This window comes from Chinchilla lanigera, unplaced genomic scaffold (genome assembly GCF_000276665.1).
Source record: "Chinchilla lanigera isolate Chin_1 unplaced genomic scaffold, ChiLan1.0 scaffold00001, whole genome shotgun sequence".
Lineage (NCBI taxonomy): Eukaryota > Metazoa > Chordata > Mammalia > Rodentia > Chinchillidae > Chinchilla > Chinchilla lanigera.
Window position 1 is genome coordinate 19,416,748 of NW_004955402.1, and position 16,584 is coordinate 19,433,331.

At 42.7% G+C, this 16,584-nt stretch overlaps 1 protein-coding gene across 1 annotated transcript in view; it reads left to right on the forward strand.

The window, feature by feature from the left end:
- Mep1b (meprin A, beta) overlaps positions 1-15,977 on the forward strand; it is a 28,699-nt gene extending 12,722 nt beyond the window's left edge. Inside the window, exons 7-15 of the mRNA XM_005372753.2 lie at positions 862-1,040; positions 2,508-2,726; positions 3,340-3,492; positions 5,951-6,166; positions 8,897-9,340; positions 10,821-11,000; positions 12,381-12,507; positions 13,336-13,540; positions 15,791-15,977. Coding sequence (XP_005372810.1) covers positions 862-1,040; positions 2,508-2,726; positions 3,340-3,492; positions 5,951-6,166; positions 8,897-9,340; positions 10,821-11,000; positions 12,381-12,507; positions 13,336-13,540; positions 15,791-15,805 — 1,738 coding nt within the window. The 3' untranslated portion in view covers positions 15,806-15,977. The remainder of the gene's footprint in view (positions 1-861; positions 1,041-2,507; positions 2,727-3,339; positions 3,493-5,950; positions 6,167-8,896; positions 9,341-10,820; positions 11,001-12,380; positions 12,508-13,335; positions 13,541-15,790) is intronic.
- Positions 15,978-16,584: the final 607 nt, after the last annotated feature.

Here is a 16,584-nt window from a genome sequence, read left to right on the forward strand (position 1 = left end):
CTGAACCCAGGGCCTTCAACTTAAGCTACTTTACCCAGCCTCCCACCCCCTTTTTTGTGAGTCAAGGTCTCACTAACTTGCTAAGTTGCCTAGACTGGGCTTGGCCTTGCCATTCTCCTGCGTCAGCCTCCCAGAGTGCTGAGTTTACAGGGCGGGGTTAGCCTTCTAAGAATTCTCAGGAGATTGCTGTGTCTGTGACACGGTATCACAGCAGCTGCCCAAGGCCCTGGCCTTTAGGGTGGGCCCGCAGCTTTCTTTTCTCTTTGTTGCAGAGTAAGGCAGCCGGATACAGCTTCTCTTAGCCATAAAAGTATTTTCATACATGCAAGGAGACTGCCGAGGTTAAAATACGGAGAGTGGGACTGTATGTGGTCTACCTCACCGCCTGTGCATTTCAGCTCATTTGCAGCTTTTAGTTTTTCCTTCAAGCAAAGCACTTGCGTGTGTACATTTAAATTAATTTTAAGCTGAGGGCTCATTACTTGCATTGAGGAACTGACAGTGTCAGTTCCCTGGAGCTCAGCTATTCTGTGGTTCACAGTCTTTGCCATCGCTGTGAAACCCTCGTTGGTGGGCCTAGGTGGACTGAGGAAGAGCTCAAAGACTTCAAAATGCCCAAGGAAAATCAGGATGAGGGGATTGTTCCTGCGCAGTCCGGAGTTAGGGCAGTCCTCCCAAGACCTCGTGCTCTGCGCTGCTGCCCCCGCCCCATCCGGGCTACCAGAGGAGCACGCAGTGACCCTAGCAGAGGGAAGGGTCTGGGTCAGCTCCGGAGGAGACGAGGCAGCGAGCACGTTGCTCTGTGAGCGCGGCGTGCACCTCTGCAACGCCCTCTTTCCCTTCTCTGCAAACCTCTACAAGGTGCTGGTCCTACGTAGGAAACAGGCACACTGGCCGGCAGGAGCTCTCCATCGGCGACAACTGCGACAGGATCGCGACGGTGCAACACGAGTTCCTCCACGCGCTGGGCTTCTGGCACGAGCAGTCCCGTTCTGATCGGGATGACTATGTCACCATAGTTTGGGACAGAATTCTGTCAGGTACATTTCTCCTAGTGCTTAGAAAATTATTGTTAGTTAAGGAGACTGAGTTTCTAACCACTTGTCCTCTTGCCATGTGCACCAGTTGTTAATAGTTGAATAACTCTCATGCTTTGATGTCTTACTTCATTTATCCTCTAATCAGCATAAACTGAAGCCCCTGAAAGTCGCTGAGGAGCCAGTGTCCCAGAATCTTACTACTGTGTCTTTTTTCTTTTTTTGGTCTTTTTGAGACAGGGTCTTGCTGTGCAATTCAGGCCTTGAGCTCACTTTGTAGCCCAGGCTGGCCTCAAACTCACAAAGATCCTCCCGCCTCAGCCCCCTGAGTGCTGGGATTACAGGCGTGTGCCGCTACGCCTGGCTCCCACTGTGCTTTTGAACTTTTCATAATCCGAGAACCTGATGTTCCCAGAATGTTCCCAGATGTTCCCATCCATGTTTTGTTCGTGGATGTCCAGTGGTCAAATTAGTTTAAGAAATTCTAGGTTAAAGCAGATTTATAATTAGTTATATTGCTGCACAGCTGCAAAAAGATTTCCAGTGTAAGCAAAGTGTTTAGTTTTAATGTATGATTTCAGTCTTTAGAATTCTCGAAGTCCAATTTTTGGTAGAAACTTCTGCTCACATCTGTAAGATTGGGAGATCAGGTATACCTTATTAGGCCCATAAAATCATCCGATTTCAAGTTGCAATCAGTTGCCCACTAGTATGGTGCGAAGTGGCCAGGTATCTTCTCTGAACATTCATTTTAGTTGTAAACAATGAATATGCATAGTTGATAAATCATAATTATATTATTTATATATGGGCTACAAAATGGTGTTTTGATATGTGTACATAGTATGGAATGATTAAAACCAATCAGCATGTCTTTCACCTCACTTCACATTTTTAGGGTGAGACACTTGAAATTTTTCTCATAGCAGTTTTGAAGTATATAATACACTGTTATTAAGTATAGTCTCCATGATGTTACTATAAATCTACATATATTCCAGTGACCAAATAATCCCTGACCATGGCAATCCTTTTTAAAGGCTCTTGTCCAAGTTATCCTCCCCAGGTTCCATCTCATCCGCCCTCCCAGAATTTCTCAGTTTCATTTCCATCTGCTGTGAATGCCCTCAAGCTTCCATTATTAGTGACCACTGAGCCTGAATGTTTCATCATCACCTTTTAGAATTTGGCTATTAGCAGTTTTTAGAGCTCTAGACCAAATGCTCATATTATAACTCTGGGCTGTAGCGGAATCTGAAATATGTTTAGAGATGGCTGGAATTGTGATTTTAGCATGAATATTATATTCAAAGACAGGAATATATGAGACATTTGAAATATAATAGATCAGCTTTTGCAAAACTTGCTGTAGTTTATTATGTTCTCCCTTTCTAAGCTATCAGTGTGTAGAGTAAGATGGGCTGAATTTTATGAACATCAAGTAATTAAAGATTTTTTAATATCATTTAGGCAGAGAGCACAATTTTAACATCTATGATGACCAAGAATCAGATTCCCTGAATGTTCCCTACGATTACACTTCTGTAATGCACTACAGTAAAACTGCATTCCAAAACGGAACGGAGCCAACAATTGTCACAAGAATCTCCGACTTCGAGGATGTGATTGGCCAGCGAATGGATTTCAGTGACTATGACCTCCTAAAGCTGAATCGACTGTATAACTGCAGTATGTGACAGGTTCTTTGAAATGACTTGTGTTTCACTCTGCCATGTTGGAAAAAAAGGATGGTCTGTGCTGTTTTGGGCTTTCTGAGGTTATAGAAATTTGACTTTCAGGAAAAAAAAAAAAAGAATAGCACTTAGATCCCCATCTGTGACTTGGATACAAGGTCTGGCCTTTTGTTCCTAAAAATAACGTGAGTCTTGTAGGAATATTCCCCAGGCAGGTTTGTGAGCTGCTGTAAATAAGTTATGACCAATTTGATATTCAAACCTCTTTCAGCTGAAATAAGAATTATACTATAAATGGGACCTGATAATCTGGGTTGTGGCTTAATTATTTGAGTAACAGGCAGTATGGATTCAAGTTTCTACAAATATATTAATTAGAAGAAAAAATGACATGGTGCAGGCAGCTTATTCATATCCATAGAACTAATCAATCTCTTGATAGACGAAGAGGGGTCTTCGAGTCACCAGCTTCCAGAACTAATGGGGTGTCCCCTTTAATGCCAACTTGGCATTCCTCAGACTTGTATGATAACTCAGATTTATTATTTAGATTATTACTTGGATTATCATGTTGCATAAGTGCTAACAATTATTTTTTGCTCTCACAGCTTCTTCCTTGAGTTTTATGGACTCATGTGATTTTGAACTGGAAAATGTATGTGGCATGATCCAAAGTTCAGGGGACAGTGTCGACTGGCAGTGGGTTTCCCAGGTTCCGGGGGGGCCGGAGAATGATCATTCTAACATGGGCCAGTGCCAAGGTAAGAGGAGGGAGAATCTTCCAGATATTATAATCACCGGTCCAGCCTTTCCCTTTGCTGCTATAGATTGGGATTTGATCTCTCAGTTCTATCAGTTATTAATGATTTTCTATTAGAACATATAAGGGCATGATTTTTTTTTTTTTTTTTTTTTTGCTTTACTTGCTAAGACTATGTGTCTATGACTCAGAGGTGTGCTTTGTAAGGGTTCTACCAGCATGTGCTCAGAGCCAGAGATGACTGTCCTTCTGAGGAGGGCTTGTCTCGGGTGTTTTCGAGCAGTTTGTACAGCACAACAGACTCTTTCTAATGGACAGCATGGGGCTGGGGTTACTCCATTTCAGAATGGTAGCTGGATATGATTATATGTCCCCATTACAACAAATACTTAAAATGAAGACAGACAATACTGTTAGTACAGTTTATTGAATTTTATCCAGATTATGATCTTTTTCCAGTTTAATTTTTAAATAGTCATTTTGCTATAAGTACCAGACTTTTATTTTCTTGCTCATTTCTGACAGCAAATTGATAAAAGTAGACTTTAGAATTGAGAGCCAAGGCTTGATCTACACAGGGATTAAGTGTCTAAGCATGACAAGGTGCTTTTCCTTTTATTTTTCTTTTTAAATCCATGTGGCTAGCAGAGAGTGGTCCTACCTAAACCAGAGAGGGGAGGGAAGGAGGCCAGAGTGTGGTTCTGTAGAACAGTTACACCATCCTAGGGCAGCGTGCTTCCTTCCTGATTTTGAACACTGACATCTATAGTAAGAGAAAGGATGCCTAGTGTTGTCTCTTTCATAAACTGCCTGCTACTAGAAATGTACCTAAATGCTTTAATTCATTTGCTTTCTGTTACTATAACTAAGTGCCTGAGACTAGGTAATTTATAAAGAAAAGAAATAAACTTTTTATAGATCTGGGGGCTGTGAAATCCAGGAGCATGGTTCCAGCACCTGCTGGTGTGTGTTGATGCCCTTCTTGCTAAGTTGTAACGAATGTGGCAGAGCACATCTGCAGGGAGACAGAGCAAGTGCACTAGCTTGGGTCACTCTTCTTCTCATAAAGGCACTAACACCATGACGGGGACCCCACCCTCATGATTTCCTGTGATCCTAATCACCTCCCAAAGTACCATGAACAGATGGACTTGAAAACACAACAGCCAGCACATCAGTGTATTCAGACCACAGCACATGCACGTAATGGGAGCTAAGCAAACACCTGACCTGAGGTACAGGCAGTGGTGGATGGTCAGACCTCACACTGCCTTCTGTTAGACATGATTCAGAGTGTCATGTATTGCAAATAATGGAAGCAGAGAACTGGGAAGGGCCTTTGAATTTGCACCCAGTTATTATGAAACCAAACTTCTCATTATGAGTATCATTTGTACACACTGAACTGCGGACCTCACCTGATGGCTGCCATGCTTCTGAGATCTTTGGAAAGTTGAATTATTTTCTTTCTCTCCCATTTTTCTTCCACCTCCCCACTTTGCCTTTCTTCCTGCCTTCCTCCCTTCCTTCCCTCCTTCCCTCCTTCCTTCTTTTTCTTTCTTCTTTCCCTCTTTCTTTCTTCTCCATTCATTCATTTGTTCTCTCTTTCTTTCATTTTGTTTGTTCTTTTCTCTTCTTGTTCACCTTTCTCCTTTTTCCTCCTCCATTTCCACTTCTGCTTAAAGCCAAAAGCTTAGCGTGTACTTTTTAAAGCAAACGAGGCCCTGCTCTCCTGGTCATCTCTCTCTCCCTCTCTCTCTCTCTCCGCCCTGCACACCGCTTTTACTTCTCCACAGTGCTTACATCCGCACCACCTCACTCGAGCCTGGGGACCCACGGATACTGTGTCTCTCCCTACTCATGTTTCAGTTCTCCTTTCCAAGTAATTTCCACGCCCCTTTTCATGTTTTCAGCTCTCTGTGGCGTCTTACAGATGGTGGGAGCTGCACCCGTTGGGGTCACTTGAAAGGCATTCCCTGTGGAGTCTGATTTTCAGTCTTGCTGCTAGGCATGACCCGGAATCTCACATTAGATTTTTTTTTCCTAAATTAGCGTTTGACACTTAAGCTTCTGTCTTTACAGCTCCTGGTTAATGAAGATAACCAAAGATCAGGGTCTGCAAACTACTCCTATTCTAAGTAAATGTTTTAGAAGTTGCATGCTTGAGTTTTATTCTATTTTTTTTTTTTTGGTACCGGGAATCGAACTCACAACCTTGCACTTGACAGGCAGGCGCTTGTGCCACTGAGCTGTATCCCCGGCCCATATTCTATTATGTCTATCAGGTAGCTGTTCCAAGTGCCAGAATTATAGCTTAGGCTCCTGAAGTTTTCACCTCGTGATTTGTATGTTGCTATTAGCTGAGCCATGTGGAAGGGATCTCTTGCTACTGTTAACGAACACACACGCCTCCACCCACTACCTGCTTTTTCTCAATTCCACTTTTGTCCTCTCTGTAGGCTCTGGTTTCTTCATGCATTTTGACAGTCGGTCTGTAAATGTGGGTGGCACCGCAGTGCTGGAAAGTAGAACACTGTACCCTAAACGAGGGTTTCAGTGCTTGGAATTTTATTTGTACAACACTGGAAGTGAAAATGACCAACTGAACATTTACGTGAGGGAGTACTCTGACAACGATGCACATGGTAAATTAACCCTTGTGGAAGAAATAAAAGGTAAAAGATCAACTTTCTTATTGTTCGCGGTTCTGAGGAAGACAAGTCTCTTTACTTAATGCAGCAGTGTAAAACAGGGCAGAAGCTGTCAGCTGTTTTTCAAATAGAACTTGATGTTCCTTCTATAAAGAGGCTAAAGAGAGGGTCCTTTTGCGCTATATTATGTGATACTCTCTGAAGAAATGTGACACAGCCTCTGAAATTGTACAATTCAGTTTTTGGTAAGTAGTAAAAGTACAGTGTAAACTAACTTAGGTAAAACAGGAAGGGCTACTAGCTCAGCGTAACTAAACCGCAGAATGGGCGAGGGAGGACAGGACCTGTGTCCAAAGTGTTGGAATCTCTCAGCTCATCTCAGAACGCCCTTGTCCATGGACTAGTACTTTGGCTTTTTTTGTTTCCCAGCTTCTTGTATCCACCCTTTGTCTAATTTCTAGTCTTAAATTGCAGGACTTTGACTGTTATGACTTGGACTAAATGCACCTGCTAGAGCAATTGCTGAGCAGGGAGTGGGTGCTCATCCTCATACCAGTCAGGTAGCAGAGAGGTGGGCCAGGCTGACTGCCTAGGAAAGCAGATGGCCAGGATTCCCTGGAGAAGAGATGGAGCTGGCAAACAGATGACTGTTTCAATCTTGACCTCATGCTTTGATGGACTGAGAAAAACGCTATAAGATGGATCCACATCTTGCCACAGCATGCCACTTTTCCTCTGTTTAATGAGAAACAGTCTGAAACACAGATGCTATTTTTCTTTGTGAACACCTATGAACAGTGACGTTCTTGATCTCGTGAAGAATGTGCACACATCATGCATACATTTTATTGCTGAAGTGCTATATGACATAGTTATGTGTTACAGACAGGAAAAGCTTTTAGAAAAATATTCTACATGTTAATATAAATATAATGAATTAATATGTAAATACATGTCAATATTAATTATGTATATATAAAATTGCCTAGGCTTAGAAGAGAGATCCTTCCCATCAGCAATCTGTAGGTACATCATGGGTAGACAAAATAACACAAAAGCATTTAAGAGACTTGCTTAGGAGCCCACAATTTAAACTGGTGGTACTGAGGATAATGAAATAAAAGCTCTCATAAAAGATTTTTGTTCAGTCTAGGGTACATCCACAGACAATAGCATTTTGTGTAATTTAGCTATTTCTAACTTATTTTCAAGCAGTTGTACCAATTGTAATGGTACTTTCTCATTAAATACTAATACATTTAAGTTTTCAGTCTTTGTGTTAACTACTAGTTTGACATAAACTCATCTGTTGTCTAACCCAGAGGCTTCTGAGGATTTTTTAATGTACTACTTCTTATTGAAGTATGTGACACAAGAAGGTAATGCAAAATGGCCTACCACGTACTGCCAGCAAAGGGCCTAGGACAGTGGTGCAGAACTGCTTAGAACTTTTAATGATACAAACAGCCCACTGTGGCATGCATCCCATGGTTTGCCAGCACTGGTCTAGGAGAACAGTTGAGGAGGAAGTACAGGTTGGGAGAAAAGAGGTGATACTACATATCTACTTAGAGTGTTGAGTCATGAGTAAGTGGTCTAAGAACTAGACAATAGAATGGGCATCATCTAGGGTTTGGCTGGTCCCTATTTAATACTGCTAAAAAGCTGACTGAGAATTGTGCACTTGAAGAAAGTCAGCTGAATGTGGTGGCACACACCTGTAATTCTGGCACTTGGGATGCTGAGGCAGAAGGATTGTGGTAAGTCCAGGGCCAGCCTGGCCTAGTGAGTTCAAGGCCAGTCTGGACCATACAGTGAAACCCTATCTCAAAAAAAAAAAAAAAAAGTCAAACTATAGGCATACTAAAGGAAGTTTTGGCTGAATATCACAGAGTTATGGACAGTAAGCTTGTTAGATTATTAAGTAATGTAGAATGGCAGAAAACTCATAAATGGAACACAGAGTACTCATAAGCTACAGGCTATTGCTCACTCTTTGAATTAATCACCTTTCTATTGCTGGAGCAAAGCACCTGACACTTGTAACTTGAAAGCGAAAGAGTTTATTCTGGCTCCTGGGTTCAAAGGGCACAGTCCATGGTCAGCTGGCTCCAAGGCAGGAGCATCATGGCGGAAGAGCCTGGAGGAGGAAAGCTGCCCACCTCACGGCAGTCAGGAAGAAAAGTGAGAGGAAAGAGCCAGAGAGGAAGAGGCCAGGGGCCAGACGCAGTCCCCAAGGTTGCTCTCCCCTGATCCACTCAGATCCACCCGGATCCACCCGGATCCACTCAGAAGCATGCTTTTCTTTTTTTTTTTTTTTTTTGTCTTTTTTTTTGAGACAGGGTCTCACTCTGCAGTTCAGACTGGCCTTGAGCTCACTTTGTAGCCCAGGCTGGCCTTGAACTCCCAACGATCCTCCTGCCTCAGCCTCCTGAGTGCTGGGATTACAGGCGTGCGCCACCATGCCTGGCCTAGAAGCACGCTTTTCTAATCTCCTAGATATCTGTCAAGCCAACCAAGTTGATAATAAAGAGTAGCCATTTCTGGGAATAACTTTTCAGATATTCCAGGGAACAGTCTGACCTTGGAGAAATACCTTGAAGTGAATGATCCTGGGCTAAGGAAGTGAGAAAACCATATCCTGTAGGAATCAATAGCTCTGGCTTAATCGTTTATCTATAACAGTTAGAACTCTAAGGTTGATTTGCATATGGCATAATCCTTTCTCTTCTTTGAAATAATGACTTTTTGCAGAAATACCCATTGGGAGCTGGCAGCTTTACTATGTAACATTGCAAGTGACCAACAAATTTAGAGTGGTGTTTGAAGGACTTCGAGGAGCTGGTGCAGCAGCAGGCGGTCTGTCTATTGATGACATCAATCTTTCAGAAACGCGGTGCCCTCATCATGTTTGGCATATAAGCAATTTCACACATATCATTGACAGCCCAAGTGCAACTCTATATAGCCCTCCATTCTATTCTCCTAAAGGTTATGCTTTCCAGATTTACTTGGATCTACGATCATTGACTAATGTAGGGATATATTTCCACTTGATCTCTGGAGCCAATGATGATCAACTACAGTGGCCATGTCCTTGGCAACAAGCCACAATGACACTCCTGGATCAAAATCCTGACATTCGACAGCGTATGTCCAACCAGCGCAGTATAACTACAGACCCACTTATGACCTCCGGTTCGTGATTCATTTTCTTTAATGCTAACACATGATCATTGTTATAGGAGGGACAGTCTTAGCAGGGAGAGATTGCACAGTTGGTTACCTAAGAAATTTTAAGTCTGGAATCTTAAGAATGGAAGATGTTTAGGGGAAAGCTTTCAACAGTTGAGGAGAAAGTCTCCAAGCAGGGACTGTTAGAAATGTCAGCAAGGACTCTGGCAAGTAGAGAAGTTAGTGGCTGGCTTTATTCCTGAGCATCAGTGGCCTGAAGTTCCAGTGTTTTGCAAGGAGTGTTGGTTTTAGAGTCTGGCGTACCTGGGTTCAAATCCAAGGCTTTCTTCTCATGAGATGTATGAACCTCATCAAATAACCTCTTGGACTCTATTGTCCCCAGCTGCAAACTAGGGCAGTAACAACAATCCACAGATTTGTTATGAGAATTAGTGTAGAGCAAGAATGGAAGTGTGTTGGAAGGGCCTGGTATGGACATTCCCTCAGATGTTCAATTCTTTTAGCCCATATGTCCAGTGGTCCTACCACTGGGATTATCACACACAATTCAGCTCTTGGAATAGGAGTGGTTTTTGATCAGAAGGAAGATGTTATACAGGTATACTGGAGTGTCATGGGAAGGGTATAGGAATGGATTATAACTTCTTATTAAAGTGTTGTGGAACATTTACTAATGGTGACATCATTCCATATCTTCTCAGTCTCAAAAGGAGCAGTCCAGCAGGCAATAAAAGCTCTCCTAATTTTAATAATTTTTTTGTCTCTGGCAGCCTAGTAAAGGAAAATACAAATTATGGCAAGCTGACTACTATTGCCAAATAGGAATTTTGTAGATGAAAAAGCTGGACTAACATGACATAGAATGAAAGGTGACTTAATCTGATAGAGAAAAGAATTCACAAAGGGAATTTTAGGGATTCAGACCTTTTCACTCTTTTTCAAAAATTTCTGCCACTCAATGACACTGAAAAGAGTTCAGAGACAGGTGGGTTGTTATGTTTTACCAGAAGCAGTGGTCTCCCAATCTTGTCCCCCTGAAGGACTTTGCTGTTAGGTGAATAGTACAGCTAATGAGATAAATTGTTCTACACTGGTATTAAAAACTGTTTTTGCAGTGTATTGTTTTAACTCAGTTAAAAGGACTGTCTGTAATTCAGAAGGCCACTAAGGCACGATTCTAACAGGAAGAAGGGTGTCTATACTGGCTAGTAAGTACAGATAAGATGTCCTCCTCCGGGGAATTCGTGATACCTCTTCACTCATAGTGCAGGTCTGGCTCCCCTGCCAGGCAGTCTCATTTCCTTTAGGACAGTATAGATGAACAAGCTTCAGCGATTTGCCAGGGACTACATCGCAGGTCAATAGCATCATTTAATTACTTTGAGCTCCATCCTAATTGTGTTTCACATGGCCTCTTCTTTCCTACCACCAATCGCTATGATGACACTAAACACAATCCATTAATATAAATTGTTTTTTTCAGATAATGGAAACTATTTTTGGGACAACCCTTCTAAAGTGGGAAGTGTGGCTTTTTTTCCTAATGGAACTCAGTTTAGCCGAGGTGGAGGTTATGGAACCAGCGCCTTTATAACACAACAGAGGATGAAAAGCAGAGACTTTATAAAAGGAAATGATGTTTATATCTTATTGACAGTGGAAGGTATGTAAATAAAAGTAGTTTTATATGAGCTAGGTTTTTTTTGGGTTGTGGTCATTGATTATTAGTGTGTTGTTCTGGGGTTCATTGTGAGGTACATTATAGGATGTGGGGGGAAATAGGTATGTGTGAGGGTTTTTGGCATGAATCATTAACAATATGAAAATAATTTAATACGAAACAGTGAAATATCTAGGATAAAAAATTTAATCACCACTACATGGCGCCATAGTGGCCACTGGTAGGCTGGAAAATTTCTTTACAAATAAGTGAAAGTATAACTAATATTCCCTAGGATTATACTCTGGGATTTCAGAAATAAAAATCTTACACAAGCACATGAAATTAAACTAGAAATGGACTGTCTTTTCACCCATGTCTGTACACACATGCATCCTGCAAATGCATGTACACCCAAATATCTTGGCAGTAATAACTTTAGTCAGTTGTTTTTTAAAATTTCTTACCTGTGCCAGCCAATAAATATATTTTTCAGCAATTGTTTTGGTTTCCATGTTTTTTTTTTGTGGTAGGATTGTAAGTGATCTACCATTAAAGACCCACTTGCCTCTCAATAAATCAGAATCCTTGTCATGATACAAAATGGAACAATGAAAACCATTGGAATCTTGATTAAAGAGTCCATTAGAATAAATCCAGCTGATACTTTTTGGGAAAGGGGTATTCAAAAATAACTCTTATCAAGCAAGAAAACATGGTATGTAATTGAGAAATAGTCACATAGTCATCAATTCTCTTTGGCCCTCTTTGGATCAGAAGCAACACTAACAAAAAACAATGTGAAAGACCGTGACGTTCACTGTTAGGGCCCAGGTGTATGCCTTGAAATCTCTGCCGTCTTATTTCAGCAAGCAAGAGACCATGACCTTGGGCAGGGTGTTAACTGCTTTGCACTTTTGAGCTGTGGTTTCTTTATCTGTCCTTAGAGGGCTGTTGTTGGCCAGGCATGGTGTTGCACACCTGTAATCCCAGCACTAGGGAGGCTGAGGCAGGAGGATCTTTGTGAGTTTGAGACCAGCCTGGGCTACAAAGTGAGCTCAAGGCCACCTGAACTGCATAGCAAGACCCTGTCTCAAAAAGACAAAAACAAAACAAAACAGAATAGAGGACTGTTGTTAAGGGCTTGTGCTTTCTAGAGCTCTACCAGCCCAGGCAAATATATAGTTAAGTTGTATAGCAGCGTGGCTCATCTTCCCTTTGCCTGTTTCTTATCTTACTGCTTACGAATATCGCTGAGCAGGGCATCAGGTTATTTACATTTCTCACAACTTGAAATCTGAACATCTATTTTGAGACATAAAGATTCAGCAACTTTTAAAGCAAAAGCTGATTTTTTTCCTGCTGTCCTCCTACCCTCTTTAGACATAGCTCACCTCAGTTCTTCATCACCTCAGCCAGCCCCGACCTCCACTGTCCTTGACCTCTGCTCAAGAATTACATGTGAAAATGGTGGCATCTGCGTCATCCAAGAAAACAAAGCCGAGTGCAGGTATGGGTCACTCAGGAGAGCGCTCCCTGTTAGAAACTTTGTGATCATGTGTAGGGTGAACTGCGGATAGTTCAGAGGCAGAAACGGATCAGTTCTCCTCTTGAAGTCGCTCACAGAATATCTATTTACTTCTGTGGTCCTGGGAATTGAACCCGGGGGCTTTGCATGGAGCTACGTCCCCAGGCCTTCTCATTTTGAGACAGCGCTTCGTTAAGTTGCTACGTTGCCCAGGCTGGACTGAAGCTTGTGATTTCTCTGCCTCAGCTTTGCAGAGTGCTGGGATTATAGGCAAGCACCACCGTGCCTGGCTAGAATACCTATTAATTTTTTCACTCCATTTGAGACTTCAGGGAGCTATTAAGGACAGTGAAATTATTTAAGAAAAATTAGCACATTATATTCTAATTGCCTGAAAAAGTCCTTACGGGTTACATCTTTTGTTAAGTCTTTACCACCGTCTCATCTTTTTGAGGATGGCCGTCCTTATTTTCTAAATAAAGATGCTAAAGTTCTGAGAAAACCTTGGCCAGGTGTAAAGCTAGAAGGTGGAGAACAACTTTACTTTATATGTGTGCTTCCTCCCTTCCCTTCCTGGGAGCTGCTGCTGTCTGAAGGTCGGGTTAGGAGTAATTCCTTTTTTCCTTTCCATCGCCTCTGCCCGGCCTCCTGGTGCCAGACACCGTCTTCTCCAGCCCGGGACTGGGTAAAGCAGTCGCACGTGCCCATGACTTATTGGTGACCAGCGGAGTAAAGATGATCAACAGCTTTGATGAGCAAGATTTCCAGAGTTCACAATCAGCCCTAACTGAGTTGCACCCCTGCGTGTAGGTGTCCCTCGGGGGAAGACTGGTGGTACATGGGAGAAAGGTGTGAGAAGCGAGGCTCCACGCAGGACACCGTCGTCATTGCTGTTTCTTCCACCGTGGCTGTGTTCGTCCTGATGCTGATAGTCACCCTCGTGAGTGTCTACTGTGTGAGGAGGAAGTATCGCAAAGGGCCAAGCTCCAAGTCAGCAAACACGACCGTGGAAAATGTAAGTGGAATCTGGTGTTCCGGTATTATTTAGAAGCTACTGATGAAATCACATGGAAAAGAATTAGCCCATTTACAAGTACTATGTTTTTTTTAACCCTTTTTTTTTCCCATGCTGGGAAAACTGACTTTAGACTGTGAGCTCCTATTACCTGCAATGTAGAACAATGGTTCTGAAACAGGTCTGTGGGGGAGTTTGTTGTGCTCCTAGTGTTGTATCCAAAATTGTGTGTGGCTGTGCATGTTTCCTTGGGGTGTGGGTGGCCTTGGACCCTCCTGAAAGGCACAACTGATTTTGCCTGCAAGCTCCTACTTTCTGCTAACACAGAGAGCTGCTTTACAAGTGTTTTTCTAAAGGTGTCACAGGAGTGGCTGAACTCAGGCCGGCAGGAAGGGGGTGCAGGCATGTTTGGAGGGGGAGCTTTTCCATAAAGACAGTTCCAGCTAATTTTGGCTCCCTAGAAGTAACTAATCTCAGATAGACTTTTAAAGTTTTGCCTCAGGAAATCTCTAAAATGGGAATAAACTCTTGAAACTACTCTGTCCCGGGCAGGTCTCCGAGGCAGTAGCTTCTGAGGTGGATATCCCGTGCAGTGGTTTTCTGGGAAGTGCTTCTGGGAGCACGGAGATGAGGGGAGCCTGAGTGGGTGGGCCAAGGCTGGGGCTCTGTAGCCCGGCCCTGGCCTGAGGAAAGGGGGCCTTTGCTCTCCCCACATCTACAGCCACTGTGTGTGGGCTGTCCCCAGGAAGGGGCGTAAGACTGGGCAAGGTGACGGCTTCCGAGGGAGGGCATTGCTTGCACAAGAGCCTTCATTTCTGAAGGGTAGGACTTGAGCAGTGTGGCCTGGCATCCGCCGGGGCCCCAGTAGTAGAGAGCGTGGAGTGCCGCAGGCAGCCTCATCTTACAACAGAGCACAAAGAAAATGACATAAAATCTGAACATTACTTGAAAGTGAGGTTTAAACATTCCTCCCGTCCTACTTCATTCAAATTGGAAAATTACTACTGAAACCGATGATAAAAACATATTCTACTAGAATATCTCTGAAGATAAAATATTGCCACTAGCTAAAGCAAAAATATATTTTAAAAGAAATTATTATTTAAGACATACTGTCATACTGTATTTTAAGTTTAGAAGGTTTTTTTGTCTTTCTGAGACAGGGTCTCACTATGCAGTTCAGGCCGGCCTTAAGTTCACTTTGTAGCCCAGGCTGATCTCGAACTCGCCATGATCCTCCTGCCTCAGCCTCCCTAGTGCTGGGATTACAGGTGTGCACCACTGCTCCCGGCTGTAGAGTTTTTTTTAAAAAGTTGAAGCCTAGTATCAAGATAATTTTTTTTGCAAAGTTAGTCCAAAGATAGACGATTACTGAAAAGAAAGCAAATAATTTTATTCTCGTTTACTCTTGTCCTTTTTCACCAACATCAGGAAGATGTCCAAAGCTAATTGTGAGGCAATACAGCAACTAATCCACAGAATTATCAGAAAAATATTTAAATAGATGCAGGTAGTTTTGCTTTTAAGCAGCTATTTCCAGCTTATTTTATGGTCAGAAGGCACCGATGAGCCAGTGTAGGACCTGGTAGCCACTCTGTAGGAGCGAAGGTGGCAGAGGGCTGGCAGGGGGACCGCTGTGCTGGGTGGGACAGCTACGACAGCCCCCGAGGAACTTGGAAAAGTTACAGCTATTATAAGGATGCTGGCTTAATGGGTGAATGTTGGAAAGAATTAAAGAAAAATGATTAGAAACAAAGAAAGAGAAAGAAGGAGGCTGGACCAATACAGTGAGGAAACAATCAGAGTATTAGGGGCATAGTAGGGATATTAAGTGAAAACAAGTGCACACGCGTGCACACACACACACACTATAAATATTACAGAGAACTGTTTTGTCTCTGGGTCATTTAAAGACATGCCCAAGGACAAGCAATTGATTGACCTGTTTCCTTAGTGTTGGCATTTCTCCAGTTAATTCGCTGATAACAGATCTTCTAGATCTAGTTTAAATCTTCCATCAGAACGACCTTCTTTCAGAGGCCAGTGCTGCTCCACCCCCTCGCGTTTTTAGCATCTCAGTAGCGCTAGCCTGGGGGACTGGATTGTCTTCCTCCAGACTGCTGGGAGCCGGGCCAGCAAACCACTGACGGGGACTTCATTTAAAAATTAGACCTTCTTTCAGTGTGATTCATTTAAATGACAGGTTTTAAATTTAGAAATTAAGTCATCAATTGTTCTTTCCCCTTTTAGCAACATGTTTTTTGAAGATTAATTCAACCGTGCGGCCAGCCTGTGAAATTAAAAAGGATTCTTCATCATGGGATTTCACCTAAACTGTGTGACAACCACCCCATTCTTCTGAAGACGGATCTTCTCTGTAAATAGCTGAATGTGCTATCAATCATTTTTTGGATAAAAGTCAAACCGGCAAAATCTCTCTCTGTCTCTTTTTTGTCTCCCCCCCACCCCAGGAACACCTTCAGGTTCCTCAATAAAAGGGACAGCAACAATTAGAGATCACTGTCCCAATTTCTGATCCTTCCCTTTGGGGCCAAGGGTAGAGGCCTCACAAGGCCTCCCCGCATGGTCCTCAGTGCAGAATCTCACAGTTTCCTTGCTGTCCTGTCCCAAGGGAGGGGAGGGAGAGGGGACACCTGCCTAACCCTGCCACTCACGTCTCTCCAGCCCGGCAAATTTCGTGTTTTCTCATTTAACCCTCAGGGTATGAGCGCTTCATTTGCATCTGATGATCGCACTACTGTAGTCAACTCCTCCAGCAGCAGTTCTCAAAGTTGGGGTGTGAGGAGACTTCACACTTTAAAAAACTAGCAGGGACCCCAAAGAGCTTTTGCTTATGAGCAATATTGCTTATTCATCAGTGTTCACCTTATTAGAAAATCAAACTGGCAAAATTTAAAGCTATGTATTTTTTTATCATTCCAAAGAATAAGCTTATAACATGTTACCACACATTTTCTACTTTAAAAAAAAGTAATTTTGCCAAGCTGGAAGAAAATTTAATAAAAAGACAAGCAGTGGCTTAC